The 16,271-nt window shown below is 41.6% G+C and overlaps 1 protein-coding gene and 7 non-coding genes across 8 annotated transcripts; 1 reads left to right on the forward strand and 7 right to left on the reverse strand.

Moving 5' to 3' along the window:
• The first annotated feature begins 10 nt into the window (after nucleotides 1-10).
• Nucleotides 11-7,600, forward strand: map3k8 (mitogen-activated protein kinase kinase kinase 8). The gene is made up of 8 exons (XM_046371518.1): nucleotides 11-421; nucleotides 1,090-1,458; nucleotides 1,579-1,749; nucleotides 2,915-3,176; nucleotides 4,062-4,168; nucleotides 4,952-5,104; nucleotides 6,363-6,609; nucleotides 6,705-7,600. Exons 2-8 carry the CDS (start codon nucleotides 1,117-1,119, stop codon nucleotides 6,827-6,829), a joined length of 1,407 nt encoding a protein of 468 aa, XP_046227474.1. The 5' UTR covers nucleotides 11-421; nucleotides 1,090-1,116; the 3' UTR covers nucleotides 6,830-7,600.
• Nucleotides 7,601-10,960: 3,360 nt separating this feature from the next.
• trnag-ucc lies at nucleotides 10,961-11,032 on the reverse strand. The gene has a single exon. It is a non-coding gene; the product is annotated as a tRNA-Gly (tRNA).
• A 1,007-nt stretch (nucleotides 11,033-12,039) lies between these two features.
• trnaa-ugc lies at nucleotides 12,040-12,111 on the reverse strand. The gene has a single exon. It is a non-coding gene; the product is annotated as a tRNA-Ala (tRNA).
• Nucleotides 12,112-12,953: 842 nt separating this feature from the next.
• Nucleotides 12,954-13,035, reverse strand: trnas-aga. Its single transcript has one exon. It is a non-coding gene; the product is annotated as a tRNA-Ser (tRNA).
• Nucleotides 13,036-13,497: 462 nt separating this feature from the next.
• trnag-ucc lies at nucleotides 13,498-13,569 on the reverse strand. The gene has a single exon. It is a non-coding gene; the product is annotated as a tRNA-Gly (tRNA).
• A 645-nt stretch (nucleotides 13,570-14,214) lies between these two features.
• trnaa-ugc lies at nucleotides 14,215-14,286 on the reverse strand. Its single transcript has one exon. It is a non-coding gene; the product is annotated as a tRNA-Ala (tRNA).
• Nucleotides 14,287-15,128: 842 nt separating this feature from the next.
• trnas-aga lies at nucleotides 15,129-15,210 on the reverse strand. The gene has a single exon. It is a non-coding gene; the product is annotated as a tRNA-Ser (tRNA).
• A 462-nt stretch (nucleotides 15,211-15,672) lies between these two features.
• trnag-ucc lies at nucleotides 15,673-15,744 on the reverse strand. The gene has a single exon. It is a non-coding gene; the product is annotated as a tRNA-Gly (tRNA).
• Nucleotides 15,745-16,271: the final 527 nt, after the last annotated feature.

Here is a 16,271-nt window from a genome sequence, read left to right on the forward strand (position 1 = left end):
TAACCAGAATTTGAATTTCTTGTTTTGACCTATTCTGTTATATCTATTTAACTTAAACGTGCTATATTTCGATAAAGAATTGAAGAGTTTCTTTTACAATAAGAAACACGTTTTCCCACAGTAGGAAAACACCCAACGATTCTGTGGAAGGTGATATCCTGTGTTTCAGCAGTCGAGCCGCATGAAATTTGTTTTTGATTTGAGAAACAGAAGAAAGGGAAAACGAAACCTACGCAGAGTAAAGCTCCGGCACCTGACATTAAACCCTGCACCACCCACGGGCTGGTCGACTGCACTTCCTCTGTTTACTTCCTCCTAAATACAATCCGACCGCACTCAGTCACTCAGTCAGCCAGCGACGGACACTCGAGACACAATGGAAAGACGACAAACCCGTTAAACTTCTGATTCACAGATCACGGTAAGTGGCCTGTGGCATGCTTTTTCACCATATTCCATCTGACACATCAACAACATACTGTATAATCTCTTCAGATCAAAATTTTTGAGATTGGTTGTCACATCTGTACAACATCCCGAATTATTGCTGTACTTATTTTTTCATGAGGAAGGTACTCCGGATTTGCAGTTATAGATTGTGATGAAGACATCGAACACAGTGGCTTATATGTTCAATTTTAACATTATTTTTTCTTGGCAGGGAAATCCTTCTGTCTATTGAAACATACTCGGCACGTGTATGACGTGTTGAATAATGTGTTTATGCTGGGTTCCTATTAACAGCCCAGGGATTGCTAATGAGCTTTAAGAATTGGCAAGCAGATGTTCACCACTTGGTGTCTTAGAGATGTTAAATAAAACAAAGGTCCAAGCTCTCCGAGGGGCTTCCCAGCTTTATTGTGAAACTCCCTTCATTTTCTTGGAAAACAGCCTCTGAAGCCCCTCCCAGGCTGTGTGTCTAGCCAGCTGAATCTAAGTTAAGTGCTTCAGTGACTTGTCTCTGTGTATCCGGTGTTCCAGATGAGCTTTTTAAGTCATTCACTTACTGATCACTGAAAGGATCTCTTGGCAAGTCTCAACTGAACAAAACTTATGTCCATAAACTGACCTCCTGATGTTTCATTTCAGAGTGAGGAACACACGCCAAGCATTAAGATGGATTACAAATACGATAATGGAATAGAACTGCTGTTGGCTCACATGAACATAGAGGACATCATCAACGCTGCGGAGACGCTGTATCAGCTTGATGAAGTGGAGGAGGAAGAAGGTGGCTTGTCATTTGAGGAGGAAGGTCTCTCCCAGGAGGAGATGGATGAGAACGAGGAGGCAGCGGAATCAGAGGGCCCAGGGAGTCAGCAGGACTATGGTGAAGGGGTTGCTGGTGTTCGATATGGGACTGTGACAGACCTCCTGTCCTTTGTCAACCTGATGTCCAACATGCAGACAGCAGCCTTGAAGCACTTGCCCAAAGAGATGGGAGTCCTGCTGAACAAGGTGAGAAGCACCTCCATAATAAGACTGAATGTTTGAGTGCATGAAAATGAGTCCTCAATCATATTAATTATTTTTATGAGAAGTATTTTCCTTTTTTTTTAAACTGACCTTTGTTTGCAGAAGTACATGGTTGTTAAAAAGGGACGCTACCAGATCAACATGGACGTGCTTCTGTTTCCATGGAAACTGACTTACAAGAATCCCGGCCCTGGCCTCGTGCCTAAGGGCTCATTTGGGAAAGTCCACTTGGCTCAGGACACCACCACCAGGAAGAGAATGGCCTGCAAACTGGTGAGTCATGCTGGGCAATGGCTGGAATGTCACCTGTGCTGACTTCTCAAAACTCAGGCCCTAGCTGCCAAATGCTTCACCTGCCAAGTATTTGGCATTTGTTTGCACGGCAGCTACTCTTGTTTTTGTACGTTGAAGGTTAATGTCAACATGACATTTGCTATGTTTGCTCTTTAAGTTAAAGAAAAAGAAACATAACAGGAAGAGTTCTCTTAAAAGAACATCCATTCAAACTTGTGAAAATATCAAATTCATAATAAAATCAAGTTATAAGCGTGTTGGGATTCAGCTCTGATTGTTCTTGGAACACTTTTACAACATATTCTGGTATTTTCTTATCTGTATGATAGTGGACTGCAGGGGATGAACAGTGTGTTTACTCTTTGCTGCATGGAAAATATTGACAGTTTCCTGCCTAGTGGTGTTATCATCAGAATGCTATGTTGACACAGTGTATAGTACCGGCTGTCACCAAAACAGAGAGAAGGCTTACTTGCAAGACTATATGTGCTTGGTATCTGAGTTAAAATATATTTCCTCCATGTGGGCAGACAGCCTAAAATTACAGTGGTGTCATTTAATCACCATTCAAAAAGGGGTGCAAAGAACATGTTTTTAATGCTTGTTCCTTTTCTTGCTCCAACATGAGAAGATACTCTCTCTCTCTGGTTAGCTTTGTTTAGTATAAATAAATAAATAAATAGTTTTCCTCTCAACATCCCCCTAAAACCACACCTGTTTGTTTACACATAAAATGAAGCAAATATGTATTCATGTGTTATTATATATAAGTATTAAATATAGAGTTTTAGAGGTGCAGATTTTTTATTCTGGACAGAGCCAGGCATGCTCTGTGTACTAAGCTAAGCTAAGTTAAGCCTAGCATCTCCTGACTCTAACTTTACTGACACCACTCTGGTGTCTTCAGACAGCAGCCACTTGACTGTGACAACTAGAGTATCTTGACAGGCAAACCCACAGTGACACCAGTACCCCTGGTGTCAAAAAAAATGTCCCGCACATAACCACCCACAAACCACAAACTGTTGTTTTTACAAAGGTATGCATATCAGTCAGCTGGTTTTACAGGTGTTGGCAGTTTTTTTTCCAGTATATCAAACTATTATTGGTATTGACTTGAATCTCATCATTATCATCACCATAGATCCAGATGGAACATTTTAAAGCAGCCGATGTGGAATTTCAAGCCCGGTTCCGCCATGAGAACATCGCCGAGCTCTACGGTGTACTGTTCTATGACCAGAAAGTCCACCTGTTCATGGAGGCTGGAGAGGGCGGCTCCGTTCTGGAAAAGCTGGACAGCTGTGGGCCTATGAGGGAGTTCGAGATCATCTGGGTGACCAAGCAAGTGCTGCGGGGCCTGGAGTACCTGCACTCACACAACATCATCCATCATGATGTCAAACGTAAGAACAGGAAAAAAACGTCGCTTCTTGAGTGTCGTTGACCTATTTGTACTAGCTTAGAATCATGATAAACTAGTACGAACAGGGCAGGAAACAATGCAATGTTTTTTACCCTATTTACATCAAAGGCAAGCCACAGATGGATACAGTTCTTGTGCATAAGTCTAGAGTCATAAATGCAGAGTAGGAATGAGGTGAATCTGTCCAGGCAGCCATAAATTATTCTCAGAAATCCGACAACGTTTAAAACAAGGTTTGACAAATATATTTGGAGGACGTGTCGTAACAGTAGTAGCAGTGACAGGAAAAAGTACTAGCTAATGACTTAGATTACAGGAAGATGTGCTAGTTAGTGAGTGGGGATCAGCTGATGTTTGAAGTGATGTAGTTTCACATTGCTTTGACCACAGCAATGCCAGGATCAAAACATTCTCCAAAGACATTTGTCCGCCTCATGCCCTGAATGCTGCTGGGTGACTGGAAATTCCAGCCTTCTTCTCATAAATTCTCAGGGTTAAATACAAGGTCCAGAAAGGCAGTTGACTTATGACAATGGCTGTCCTGGCCCTCTGACATGTTGCTGTGGTTCTCAGTGTTTCCTGCCTTCAATCAAAATATATAATTAAACCTCTAAGTGGTTTTTAAAGTACAACGATGAGACTTCAGAAAGGGCTTGCCCTTAAATTGTCTGTCAAATTCCTTTGCTGAAAGCTGTCCTTGGCTTCTTGGGAGGCTTCAGTGGCCATCTTCCAGTTGAAATCACTACAAAGTCGGTCCAGTGCGTTTGAAAAGCCACCAATATTACCTCAAATACCAACCTGCACAACAAAGTATTGTACGCTGCAACTTCTGTGAATCATGACTGTTATTTTCTGTTTTCTATAGCCAGCAACATTGTCCTGATGTCAGACAAGGCAGTGCTGGTGGACTTTGGCCTAACAGTGCAGATGACAGAGGACATATACATTCCCAGAGACCTGAGAGGTACAGAGGTAAGAAAATGAGCCTGATAGTTTTATAGTGTGCAACTGAAAGGCTGTAATGAATGCATAAAACCCACGTCTCATGCTTTTCGTAATCCAAGTCCAATCAATACTTTTTTTTCTACTTCTGATCTTGAGTGTGTTTTTCCTCTAAAAGGAAGCACCCTTCTTGACTGATGACTCAGGGATTGAAAGAAATGAGTCTGAAGACTTAGCTTTAAATGCAGAGCAGCCAGTGCACTCATTGACCTTAGTGTTGCTAATAATAGTCTGCTTGTGTTTAGGGTTTTTAGTGCAGATGTAATCAGTACTTTGGAAATTTTTGGATTAATCCAAGAGCTTTCTCACAAGCTTTTTCTCCCATCTTGTGTCTGCCTAGCCTTCCCATGTTTTGACCTGTTTGCGGCAGTTTTTATAGGTCTTAGCACATGCACCCAGGGCCTCTCGTGGCTTGGCTTCTGGAAAGTCCCAGACCAGACAAGCAGCAGTAATAAGAGTGACAGAGCTAGCAAATGCACTGGGACTGCTCAGACTTACATTAACATGGGAGAGTAACCTGGAGTTTCCAGCAGAGAACGAGATGAACTCTGTTCGTGTTTACTTTTAAGGCAAGGTCTGCTTGTGTGTTGAAAACAGAAAAACCCTTTCACTACAAGAGATTGCTTGCTATTTGGTGTTAAGCATTGATACATTACTTTTAAAGGGAAGCTAAAGGAAAAAGAGGAACCACTGTCAAACCCTGTCATCTGCAATTATATTCAATTTGTATTATGTTACCTTTGTTTCATTTAGATGTATATGAGTCCAGAGCTGGTTCTGTGTCGAGGACATAACACCAAGGCAGACATCTACAGCCTGGGCACCACCATCATTCATATGCAGACTGGCAGTCCCCCATGGGTCCAGAGGTACCCACGCACTGCCTACCCGTCCTACCTCTACATTGTGAGTACTTTTTATGAGACACATCTTTATCACCACTTTGGTCAAGATTGAAGTAACTCTTACTAAATAGTTGAATGAAAAGAAATCTGGCATACAAGGTCCTCAGAGGATAAAGTCTATGACTTCGGGGATATTTTTTTCCTTTTCTTCTGAGTTTTCCTCCAGTTTCCATCATTTTGATGCTTAATATTTTTGTCTTTCTCAAACATTTTGGATTAATTACCATGACACTTATTTTGTTTAATATTTAAAATTTGCTGATTCCCTGACATTAAAACTAGTTAAGACAGTAGCGTATTTAGCAGTTAAAGAGATCTACCTGTCCCTGTGGAAGACTTGGGCCAAATGAAATGGCTGAATGGTCTTATTACAGGTCTGTGACAGACACAAATATGGACTTTTTTCTTTTTTTCTTGTCAGAGCATTTTTTTTATTGATTGTTGTCCAGATGTAAAGAGAATTTCGGCAAATATAACAAAAAATGTTTCTAAAATATATTACACATTTAAGTAACACATGAATGAAAAAACTAACCATTTCTCATCTAATATCTTAAAGTTCTATATAAGGATGCACTACCCTGACCAATTTCTATTTGCAGCAACACTTCCAAACCAGCTTCTTTTCTGACACCACCTGAAAAATCCAAACTCAATCCATCTGACAGTCTGATAGTCTTTGCATTTAGCATTGCACCCACACAGAGTAACAAACATAGCTATGATTACGCACTTGCATACTTTGATATAGACGATATCTCTTATCTTGCTGTAGCTGAAAAGTGACACACTTTCCAGTGGCCTTTTCAGAAGTTAGACTGACGTGACATAAAACACATTTAACTTGACTGATAGCAGTGTGTGCCCTGTGGTCCATTTAGTCAGTCTCTACTTCTTTTTAATTTTCCATGACATGGGTTCTTTGCTTTCAAGAAGTCCTGCATCTGTTTTTGAAATGATTATCAGTTCTTAGACAATTACTCACTTCCTCTTGAAACTGCTGTCATGGAGAAGTAACGCTGGCTGCATAAGTAACATCTTTAGACTGAGCTTTACAAGTTTTCTTTGTTCCTTTTTACCATAACCAGACTTGTGTTACAAGCTCCTGTCCTCACTGACGCTGAAAATTGGGTCACAGGTGTCTTGGGAGTTCTACGTAGCCTGTTGTTTCTGGTTATTTGGACCTCTTAAATGTCTTTGGAACTTTGTCTTTTCTCACTCTCTCCTGTGCCAATTTTGCCTTCTTTCTTTCCCAACAGATCCACAAGCAGGCCCCCCCTTTGGAAGACATAGCAGAGGACTGCAGCCTGGCCATGCGTTCCTTTCTGGAGCGAGCCCTGGAGAGGAACCCGGCTCTGCGGAGCTCAGCATCCGAGCTGCTGAAGGACGAGGCCATCAACCCGCCCAAGGAAGATCAGCCACGTTGCTGGAGCCTTGACTCAGCCCTGGAGGAGGTCAACCACACCATGCTACGGCAGCAGAGCCAGTACCACGACACCACACAAGGTAAGGATCTAGGTGTTAATTGGTGAAAATGTAGTTCCAGCAATTAATAAGATAATTTTTATATTTAAACATGTACTCCTGTGTCTTTACTGCAGAATCTTCCCTATACTCTGAGGACTCTGGCCACTTGAAGAGAAAGGGCTCCTTGTACATTGACTTGGGGGCCTTGTCGGGTTACTGTAAACTGGTGACAGGCCCCCCCACTTCGGAATATGGCTAGCACCATCCACACCCCACTATGTATGTGGCTGAACTTAAGCTGAAGCCAAATCACTTTAATCAACTTAATTTTTAGGCTTCAAAGTATGGCGCACTCTTCACTGTTGGGGGACTGATCAAAAGTTCAGACAGGTGAACGGCTGCAGGTGACATTATTGATGAACTGCAATTGTTTACAGGTTGAAATGAATGGAATTAGCTCAGCGTTGATGCTGAAATAAGGCTGATGAGACTCAACAGCACTGCAGGACAGTGGCTGGAAGATATGCATTGTGTATCAGTGAGTATTAATTGTTAGCTATTAGTATAATTTCTCAGTTCCCATCATTGGGGTTCTTGTACATGCTATATTTCAGTGTGGTAGTTAACATGGTAATTAAATGTGTGCTGATTTTTTCCATCATGAAACTGTATGTAAAAATAAGTTATTTTATCACTAAAAATGTGTAAGCTCTCTGTTAAAATATGTGTGCACCATGCAAACATGTGTGATATGTAGTTCTTTATGGACTTACTTTCTCTAATTCCTGTGGAATATTAACAGCATCACAATACTGTGCAAATTACGCTTGTGTGGAAGGCATGTGAGGCCTGATTTGTGTTTTGTACATCCTGTGAGATGAGGCCTGCTGTGCTTTTTTACTAAAAATACAATTATGTTACTTCTCTTTTCTTTAGTATTGAGCATAGAACTTGCCCAAACTTTGAAAATGTATCATCATACAATAAATGCAATAAAATGAAAATCCCACACTGGTCTGTGATATTTTAGTACTGCAAGTAGTTAGAAATTTAAACAGAATGTTCATTTTGGATTTCCCACTTCACAACTTAGAAACTAAACATTCATGATTCAGTATGTTTCACATCTAGTCTACTTTCTTTCTCTTTCTGCTTGTCTCAGTGTCAAGACTATAAAACTTTGATATTGGCAGCACTGACATGTATTTATTACTCTATCTGTAAGTAACAAGAGGTTTTTGATTGAATATTATTATTTCCAGTTGTAAAACTGTATGCAAATATTTTTTTTTTATTTGAAAGAGAAAGCATCAGTCTTGATCAGTGATGTGCTTTAACGGAAAGGACAGAATGAGTTGTGGTGGTTAGTTAGGAGTGGGTGGGGGACAGCTGAGTTCCCCTCTATCTCTCTTTACTTTAAAAGTAAATAAAGACCTCAGAGCCTGCCTACTGGAAAGTGCAGCCTGTGCACTTAGAGCACCCACATAGACCTTGTTATGGGACTTTGTATGTCTCATGACATGACACTGTTTATTTTAGAACAACAATCTGCAGCCATGTTGTCTGCTCTGTGAGGCTATACTAGAGCACAGTGGTGGTGCTTTAAACTTAATCATAATGTCAGCATGCTACAATACTCACAATATCTTTACACAAGCAAATTTTTGCGTGTCTTAATATCGTTCAGTTAGAATGCTGACATTTGATAATTAACTTTAAACACAAAGCACAACTGAGGCTGGTGGAAATGTCAGTTGGTTTTATATTTTGCCATAAACTAAACTATTGGGCAAACTGATAATCTGCCCAACAGGTTCAGAAACTCTCAAGTCAAAAAACAAATGTTAACCTCATGGTGGCGCTAGAGGAAGGTCAGGTGATTGTCAAAGGCAGTCTCTGGGGACTATGAATGCCTATTAAATTTCATGGTAATCCATCAAAAAGCTGTTGAAATATTTCAGTCAGAGGATCAAAGTGGTGGATTGATCAGGTGACAGAAGCCTGCAGTCACACTGTTAGTGTGGCTAAAATAGTTTTGCTGTTCTGAGTTAAGACACGCAAACACAAACCATTTTATAAACCACTTTGATTCTCTCTGCTTCTGCCTCTTAATGTAATGTAATGTAATGTTTCACTGTCATATCTTTTCTGAACTCTTAGTCCTCTGCCAGTAGTACTGCTTTATCCAATTTATACTTCTTTACACTAAGTATAAAGTACTTCATATTATTTACAACTACTTTTATTTGGCAGTTATAGTTATCAGTCATTTTGCTTATTTTACAAATAAATAAATAATATAAAACCTATTATCAGCCTCTAAAATGTGTCAAAAACTTTCCCTTTCATGTATTTTAGTCTTGAATTAGTCTTTAATGTCATCAATTCCAAGAGCTGATTCAAGTCCAGTACTTTTCTGTCATTAGTACAACACACTACCTTATTTTTAATTTTCAAGATATGGACACTATATATAAATGATTATTGACATCTAAAAGAGGTTTAAGTGCTACTCCTGTGCAGAGGATTTCAGGACAGAAGGGACAGAAATGTCTTTGTAAGACTAGGGTTTTCAAAAGTTCAATTGGCCAAATCATTATAATTTAGTTAACTACAACAAAAACGCACATAAGTGTTAATAATCTTATAACATACAGTATGTCACTAAGAAAGCATAATAAACAGTAAGTACTTTTATTTTAGTGTGTTTAAGTGCAACAGGATATTTTTCTGGCTAATTACACCAGAAAAGATGCACAAAAACAAGTATGTTAGCAGGAAAGAGCAATAGTTTTTTCAATAGTGAAAAAAGCCCCAAGTAACGTTTAAGCGGAAGCTGCTGGGGCTTCCTGGGTTTCCCAGCTAGCAGGCAGATCACATACATGAGGCATGAAAAAAATTTTAGCGAAGCCCTCTGCTACATTACTTTTATTTGTTCATATTTAGTAGCGAGTATCTACTACTGATTGTGCGTCAGGGAAACTCAAGGGGCTGAAATGTGTGAAGTGTTTTTCTTTTTTCTGTAACTCAGGCCCCCCTCTTCCTCTTTCTAAAAGCGTCACATGTGAGTGGGTGTCACGCTGTGGAGGGGCCCACCTCTGAGTCTGAGCTGGAAGTGGTTTCCCAGTGAACGGGAAAGACAAATAGTGGCATCTGGTGGTTAAGAATAGGTACAACCCTTTACTTTATTTATGTCCTGCTGTAGATACAGTACTTAAGGCTCAGGTTTGGATTTATAATTCAGCATCTGATGGCACCTCCTCAACTTTAGATGGGTGTATGATACATATGGAATAGAAGTTAAGATTCTAATTGTAAGGTTAGTATTGAACATAAAACTTGTGCTGGAAAAAAAAAATAAACTTGATTGAACAACTAACAGATAATGTTGAGAATAATTCAGAAGGTGACAGAATATTTAGAGGTCCTAAATTGAAGACAGTAGGATTTGCAGCTTTATTAATTAAAATGTTTCCCTACTCATATAAGAAGTCTCTCCAATTCTCCTGACTGGTTCCATCAGAAGGACTCAAAGCTGCCAAGTGAGACGCCAATGGATTATTTAGTTTTTAACAAGAAAAATAACTTATGAATTCTAGTGGTTATTTATCGTGGTATTTTTTAAATTGTTTGTCCATTGTCAGCAATGTTTGAAAAATTTGTGTCAAGATATATGCTTCCACAAAATCAACAAGGCAAATCAAATCTACATACAGACAGAAACAAGGCAACTTGAACCTTATCAACACATTGTGTACAGTAACTGAAATTATTTAGGAGTTGAGGAAGAACTCTCATGAATGGATAAAAGTTCACTTTAAACTGGTGAACATCTACAGACAATTAACCACTAGTTTCTACAGTTTTCTGCGAGTTTATACACTATGTATAGTGTTGAATCTGATTGATCACAGTAAGTGCAAATTGTTGTGTATGAAATATGGTATAGAAAGAGCATTAACTCAAAATTAAAAACCCAATAAGCTAGACAGGCAAATATATTACATTTCTGCACTACAAATAACATAAGAAATTATCCACTATAAAAATAGCTGTTCCATCTCATAATGGCCAGCTTTTGTACTGAGAGAGCAATTGATCTAATAGTCTGAGTGACATTAACTGAGGCCAAACTTGGTGTAAAATGGGAATGTGTAATGTGAAAGTGCAACTCCTGCACAAGTAATTGTACTTGTTGCAATAAGTATTGTCCCAGGAAAAATAAGAAACCATCTGTAATGGATGGGGAAACAAATACACGTCAGCGATCTGGCAATCAGCTATAGCACGACCTTAAAAGCCTAGACTGCACAGTCTGGCGAGTGTTATCTGTCAAAAGCCCTCACTTTGAACATAAAGAATCTTTGACCCAGAGAAAAAGTGAATCGCTTGCGATGGCCGGGAATCGAACCCGGGTCAACTGCTTGGAAGGCAGCTATGCTCACCACTATACCACCATCGCACTGAAAAAGAAAGCACCGAAATTCCACTGCATGCTCAGCACTTTGTGGCAGGAATTCAGCAAGGAAGAGGAGGGAGGAAAAGAGGAGGAGGAGCGGAGGAGAAGAAGGGGGAGGTACATCAACAAGCAGAGAGTGCTCTGTAACTGCTGTTCACTCTCTGGTAGGAAACAGTAACAATACTACTGACTGTATAAACTGCTTCCACTTAGTCCAGCCTCTGCTTCTGCTTGAGTACGGGCACCTGAATTTTGACATAATACAGGTCAAAGTAGTCAGGTCTTACATACAAAGATTACATAAACCATGTCCTCAAACGGCCTTGCAGCAAGACCAGTACGACCACTCTTTGACTGATCCATCTTTTTGGAAGGGCAGTAATGCTCTTTAGTATTGGTGCATGTGTGACTCACCAGAGACTCTGTGATGAAAGAAGAAGAAGAATCAGCTTTATTGACAGTATAAATGTTTTTACATACACACACTGAATTTGTCTTCTGCATTTGACTCATCCTTAGTTGAACACACACATGCAACACCCAGCAAATTACATGCAGTGAAACACACACAGGAGCAGTGGGCAGCATCAAGCGCCCGGGGAGCATATTGGGGGGTTAAGTGCCTTGCTCAAGGGCACATCAGCTGGCTAATGGTGGGGTGGAGCATTTTTCGCATTAATCACTCCACCACAAACCCAAATTTTTCCTGCCCGTCCGGTGGGGGAATCGAACCGGTGACCCTCCGATCACAAGCCGCTTCTCCAATCTCCAGGCCACAGCTGCCTCCCCAAAGCAAGTTTGTTGTAGAGATAGCAGAACATTATGACAATAGATAGTTCATCACCCCTAAATAAAAAAGCAAAAAACAAAACCGTGTACATCACTGAACAAGACATATTTCACGTAGTGCTATGACTTCCCTTATGTCACCCACCCCTGTCTTGCCATTTGCCCCAACTTACGAACACAGCAGGCCCTCACTGTGAAACTTCTTCCAGGTAACCAAATGATGGAGATGCCGGGGATTGAACCCGGGGCCTCATACATGCAAAGCATGCGCTCTACCACTGAGCTACATCCCCTGTGCAAGCACCATGTAGGTTGACTTAGAGTAACTAAGTAGAAACAATAACACCGATCGTAGCTCTCAGCAGCGAGATCAGAGGTTCATGTCAAGACTCCAACAAGAGGAGCAACGAGGCAAAAGAGGACCAGTGGGAGAGGGAGAGGGAGAGGGAGCCACATGGGCAAGAAAAGAAAGCTCTGTAACTGCTGTTCACTCTGGTAAGTAACAGCAACAATACTGCTGACTCCTTTATCAACACTTATATGGTCCTATTAACACATATTGACATGATCAAGTACCTCATAAGGGGCTTATAACCTGTTAACGACCTTAAAAGCAAATGTTTGGCAGCTCCAGCAAATGTTTGGCAGCTCTTTAGTTCATAAATGCTCAAAGAGGTAAAGCAAGGCATCTGGACTTGTGAAGATTTGACTTGAAGACATTTCACTGCTCATCCAAGCAGCTTCATCAGTTCTGAAAAAACTGTCTGGTGGGGAACAAATATATATACCTCAGTTGGTGTGACTAAGTGAAACTAACGAGAACAAGGTATCTGATATTCCTGCAAATTTGTCTATGTAGTTTGACTGCCAGTGATGGCCCTCTGTGTCTAACGACTGGCTAATGGCTGTGACACTGTTAGTGAGTTTGGGTGTGACCGGTTGCCAACCTATTGTTCTTATGGCTTTCGTGTGAATTGGAGTGAAGTGGAGAGAATCAATGACATCAGCACAAGTAAGTCACTGACCTGGACAGGTGCAAAGAATTGTTGGATGAGGGCAGCAACACAAAGAGTACTGCACAGCAGTTTGTTACAGCCCAGCCTGATCACTGAGGCCAGCTACCACTGGAGGCCATCGTTGTCGGCAGGATTCGAACCTGCGCGGGGAAACCCCAATGGATTTCTAGTCCATCGCCTTAACCACTCGGCCACGACAACACGCTTGCACATGCTGTGTTCATCTCATCTGTGTCGACCAGTAGCAGTCAGTATTGACGCGCTTTGACTATGAACTTCTGATCGACAAAAAAAAACAAAAACAAAGCAAAGCAGAGAACAATCTCCTGGCATCAGAGCAGACAGGGTTTTGTTGTACGCAACTCAAAATGTATCAGAAAAAAGTGAAAACCTGAGAATATAACATGGCGTCCACAGTGAACTGATTAACAACTCAAGATTAGAAACTTTTACCAACTTTACTTCACATGGTGGGCTTGTAGTTGTTTCATTTTGAATCTCACATGATGTGAGGAAAAAGCAGCCCATCTGCACTGGGAAGACAGCAGTTCGAGGAATCACCAGAGTGACATGAACTGAACAGAACATGTATGAAGCTCTACTCCTACACGAGGAATTGCACTTTGTGATATGAGCATTGACCCAGAGGAAAACAGAACCGCTTGCGATGGCCGGGAATCGAACCCGGGTCAACTGCTTGGAAGGCAGCTATGCTCACCACTATACCACCATCGCACTGAAAAGGCACTGAAATTCCACTGCATGCTCAGCACTTTGTGGCAGGAATTCAGCAAGGAAGAGGAGGGAGGGAAAAGAGGAGGAGGAGCGGAGGAGAAGAAGGGGGAGGTACATCAACAAGCAGAGAGTGCTCTATAACTGCTGTTCACTCTCTGGTAGGAAACAGTAACAATACTACTGACTGTATAAACCGCTTCCACGTAGTCCAGCCCCTGCTTCTGCTTGAGTACGGGCACCTGAATTTTGACATAATACAGGTCAAAGTAGTCAGGTCTTAGATACAAAGATTACATAAACCATGTCCTCAAACGGCCTTGCAGCAAGACCAGTACGACCACTCTTTGACTGATCCATCTTTTTGGAAGGGCAGTAATGCTCTTTAGTATTGGTGCATGTGTGACTCACCAGAGACTCTGTGATGAAAGATGCAAGCAAGTTTGTTGTAGAGATGACAGAACATTACGACAATAGATAGTTCATCACTCCCAAATAAAAAAACAAAACCATCTGCATCACTGAACAAGACATATTTCACGTAGTGCTATGACTTCCCTTATGTCACCTACCCCTGTCTTGCCATTTGCCCCAACTTACGAACACAGCAGGCCCTCACTGTGAAACTTCTTCCAGGTAACCAAATGATGGAGATGCCGGGGATTGAACCCGGGGCCTCATACATGCAAAGCATGCGCTCTACCACTGAGCTACATCCCCTGTGCAAGCACCATGTAGGTTGACTTAGAGTAACTAAGTAGAAACAATAACACCGATCGTAGCTCTCAGCAGCGAGATCAGAGGTTCATGTCAAGACTCCAACAAGAGGAGCAACGAGGCAAAAGAGGACCAGTGGGAGAGGGAGAGGGAGAGGGAGCCACATGGGCAAGAAAAGAAAGCTCTGTAACTGCTGTTCACTCTGGTAAGTAACAGCAACAATACTGCTGACTCCTTTATCAACACTTATATGGTCCTATTAACACATATTGACATGATCAAGTACCTCATAAGGGGCTTATAACCTGTTAACGACCTTAAAAGCAAATGTTTGGCAGCTCCAGCAAATGTTTGGCAGCTCTTTAGTTCATAAATGCTCAAAGAGGTAAAGCAAGGCATCTGGACTTGTGAAGATTTGACTTGAAGACATTTCACTGCTCATCCAAGCAGCTTCATCAGTTCTGAAAAAACTGTCTGGTGGGGAACAAATATATATACCTCAGTTGGTGTGACTAAGTGAAACTAACGAGAACAAGGTATCTGATATTCCTGCAAATTTGTCTATGTAGTTTGACTGCCAGTGATGGCCCTCTGTGTCTAACGACTGGCTAATGGCTGTGACACTGTTAGTGAGTTTGGGTGTGACCGGTTGCCAACCTATTGTTCTTATGGCTTTCGTGTGAATTGGAGTGAAGTGGAGAGAATCAATGACATCAGCACAAGTAAGTCACTGACCTGGACAGGTGCAAAGAATTGTTGGATGAGGGCAGCAACACAAAGAGTACTGCACAGCAGTTTGTTACAGCCCAGCCTGATCACTGAGGCCAGCTACCACTGGAGGCCATCGTTGTCGGCAGGATTCGAACCTGCGCGGGGAAACCCCAATGGATTTCTAGTCCATCGCCTTAACCACTCGGCCACGACAACACGCTTGCACATGCTGTGTTCATCTCATCTGTGTCGACCAGTAGCAGTCAGTATTGACGCGCTTTGACTATGAACTTCTGATCGACAAAAAAAAACAAAAACAAAGCAAAGCAGAGAACAATCTCCTGGCATCAGAGCAGACAGGGTTTTGTTGTACGCAACTCAAAATGTATCAGAAAAAAGTGAAAACCTGAGAATATAACATGGCGTCCACAGTGAACTGATTAACAACTCAAGATTAGAAACTTTTACCAACTTTACTTCACATGGTGGGCTTGTAGTTGTTTCATTTTGAATCTCACATGATGTGAGGAAAAAGCAGCCCATCTGCACTGGGAAGACAGCAGTTCGAGGAATCACCAGAGTGACATGAACTGAACAGAACATGTATGAAGCTCTACTCCTACACGAGGAATTGCACTTTGTGATATGAGCATTGACCCAGAGGAAAACAGAACCGCTTGCGATGGCCGGGAATCGAACCCGGGTCAACTGCTTGGAAGGCAGCTATGCTCACCACTATACCACCATCGCACTGAAAAGGCTCCGAAATTCCACTGCATGCTCAGCACTTTGTGGCAGGAATTCAGCAAGAAAGAGGAGGGAGGGAAAAGAGGAGGAGGAGCGGAGGAGAAGAAGGGGGAGGTACATCAACAAGCAGAGAGTGCTCTGTAACTGCTGTTCACTCTCTGGTAGGAAACAGTAACAATACTACTGACTGTATAAACTGCTTCCACGTAGTCCAGCCTCTGCTTCTGCTTGAGTACGGGCACCTGAATTTTGACATAATACAGGTCAAAGTAGTCAGGTCTTAGATACAAAGATTACATAAACCATGTCCTCAAACGGCCTTGCAGCAAGGCCAGTATGACCAGTCTTTGACTGATCCATCTTTTTGGAAGAGCAGTAATGCTCTTTACTGCCACGATGCACCACAGAGCGACACAGGAAATCATTCCTGTCTGTCGCCATCAAACTGTTAAACTCAGCACTGTGATGGGCACACTCACTTTATATATACAATGTATATATTGGTTTTCTACACATGTACATACCTGCAT

Source organism: Scatophagus argus, chromosome 18, assembly GCF_020382885.2.
Source record: "Scatophagus argus isolate fScaArg1 chromosome 18, fScaArg1.pri, whole genome shotgun sequence".
Taxonomy (NCBI): Eukaryota; Metazoa; Chordata; class Actinopteri; family Scatophagidae; genus Scatophagus; species Scatophagus argus.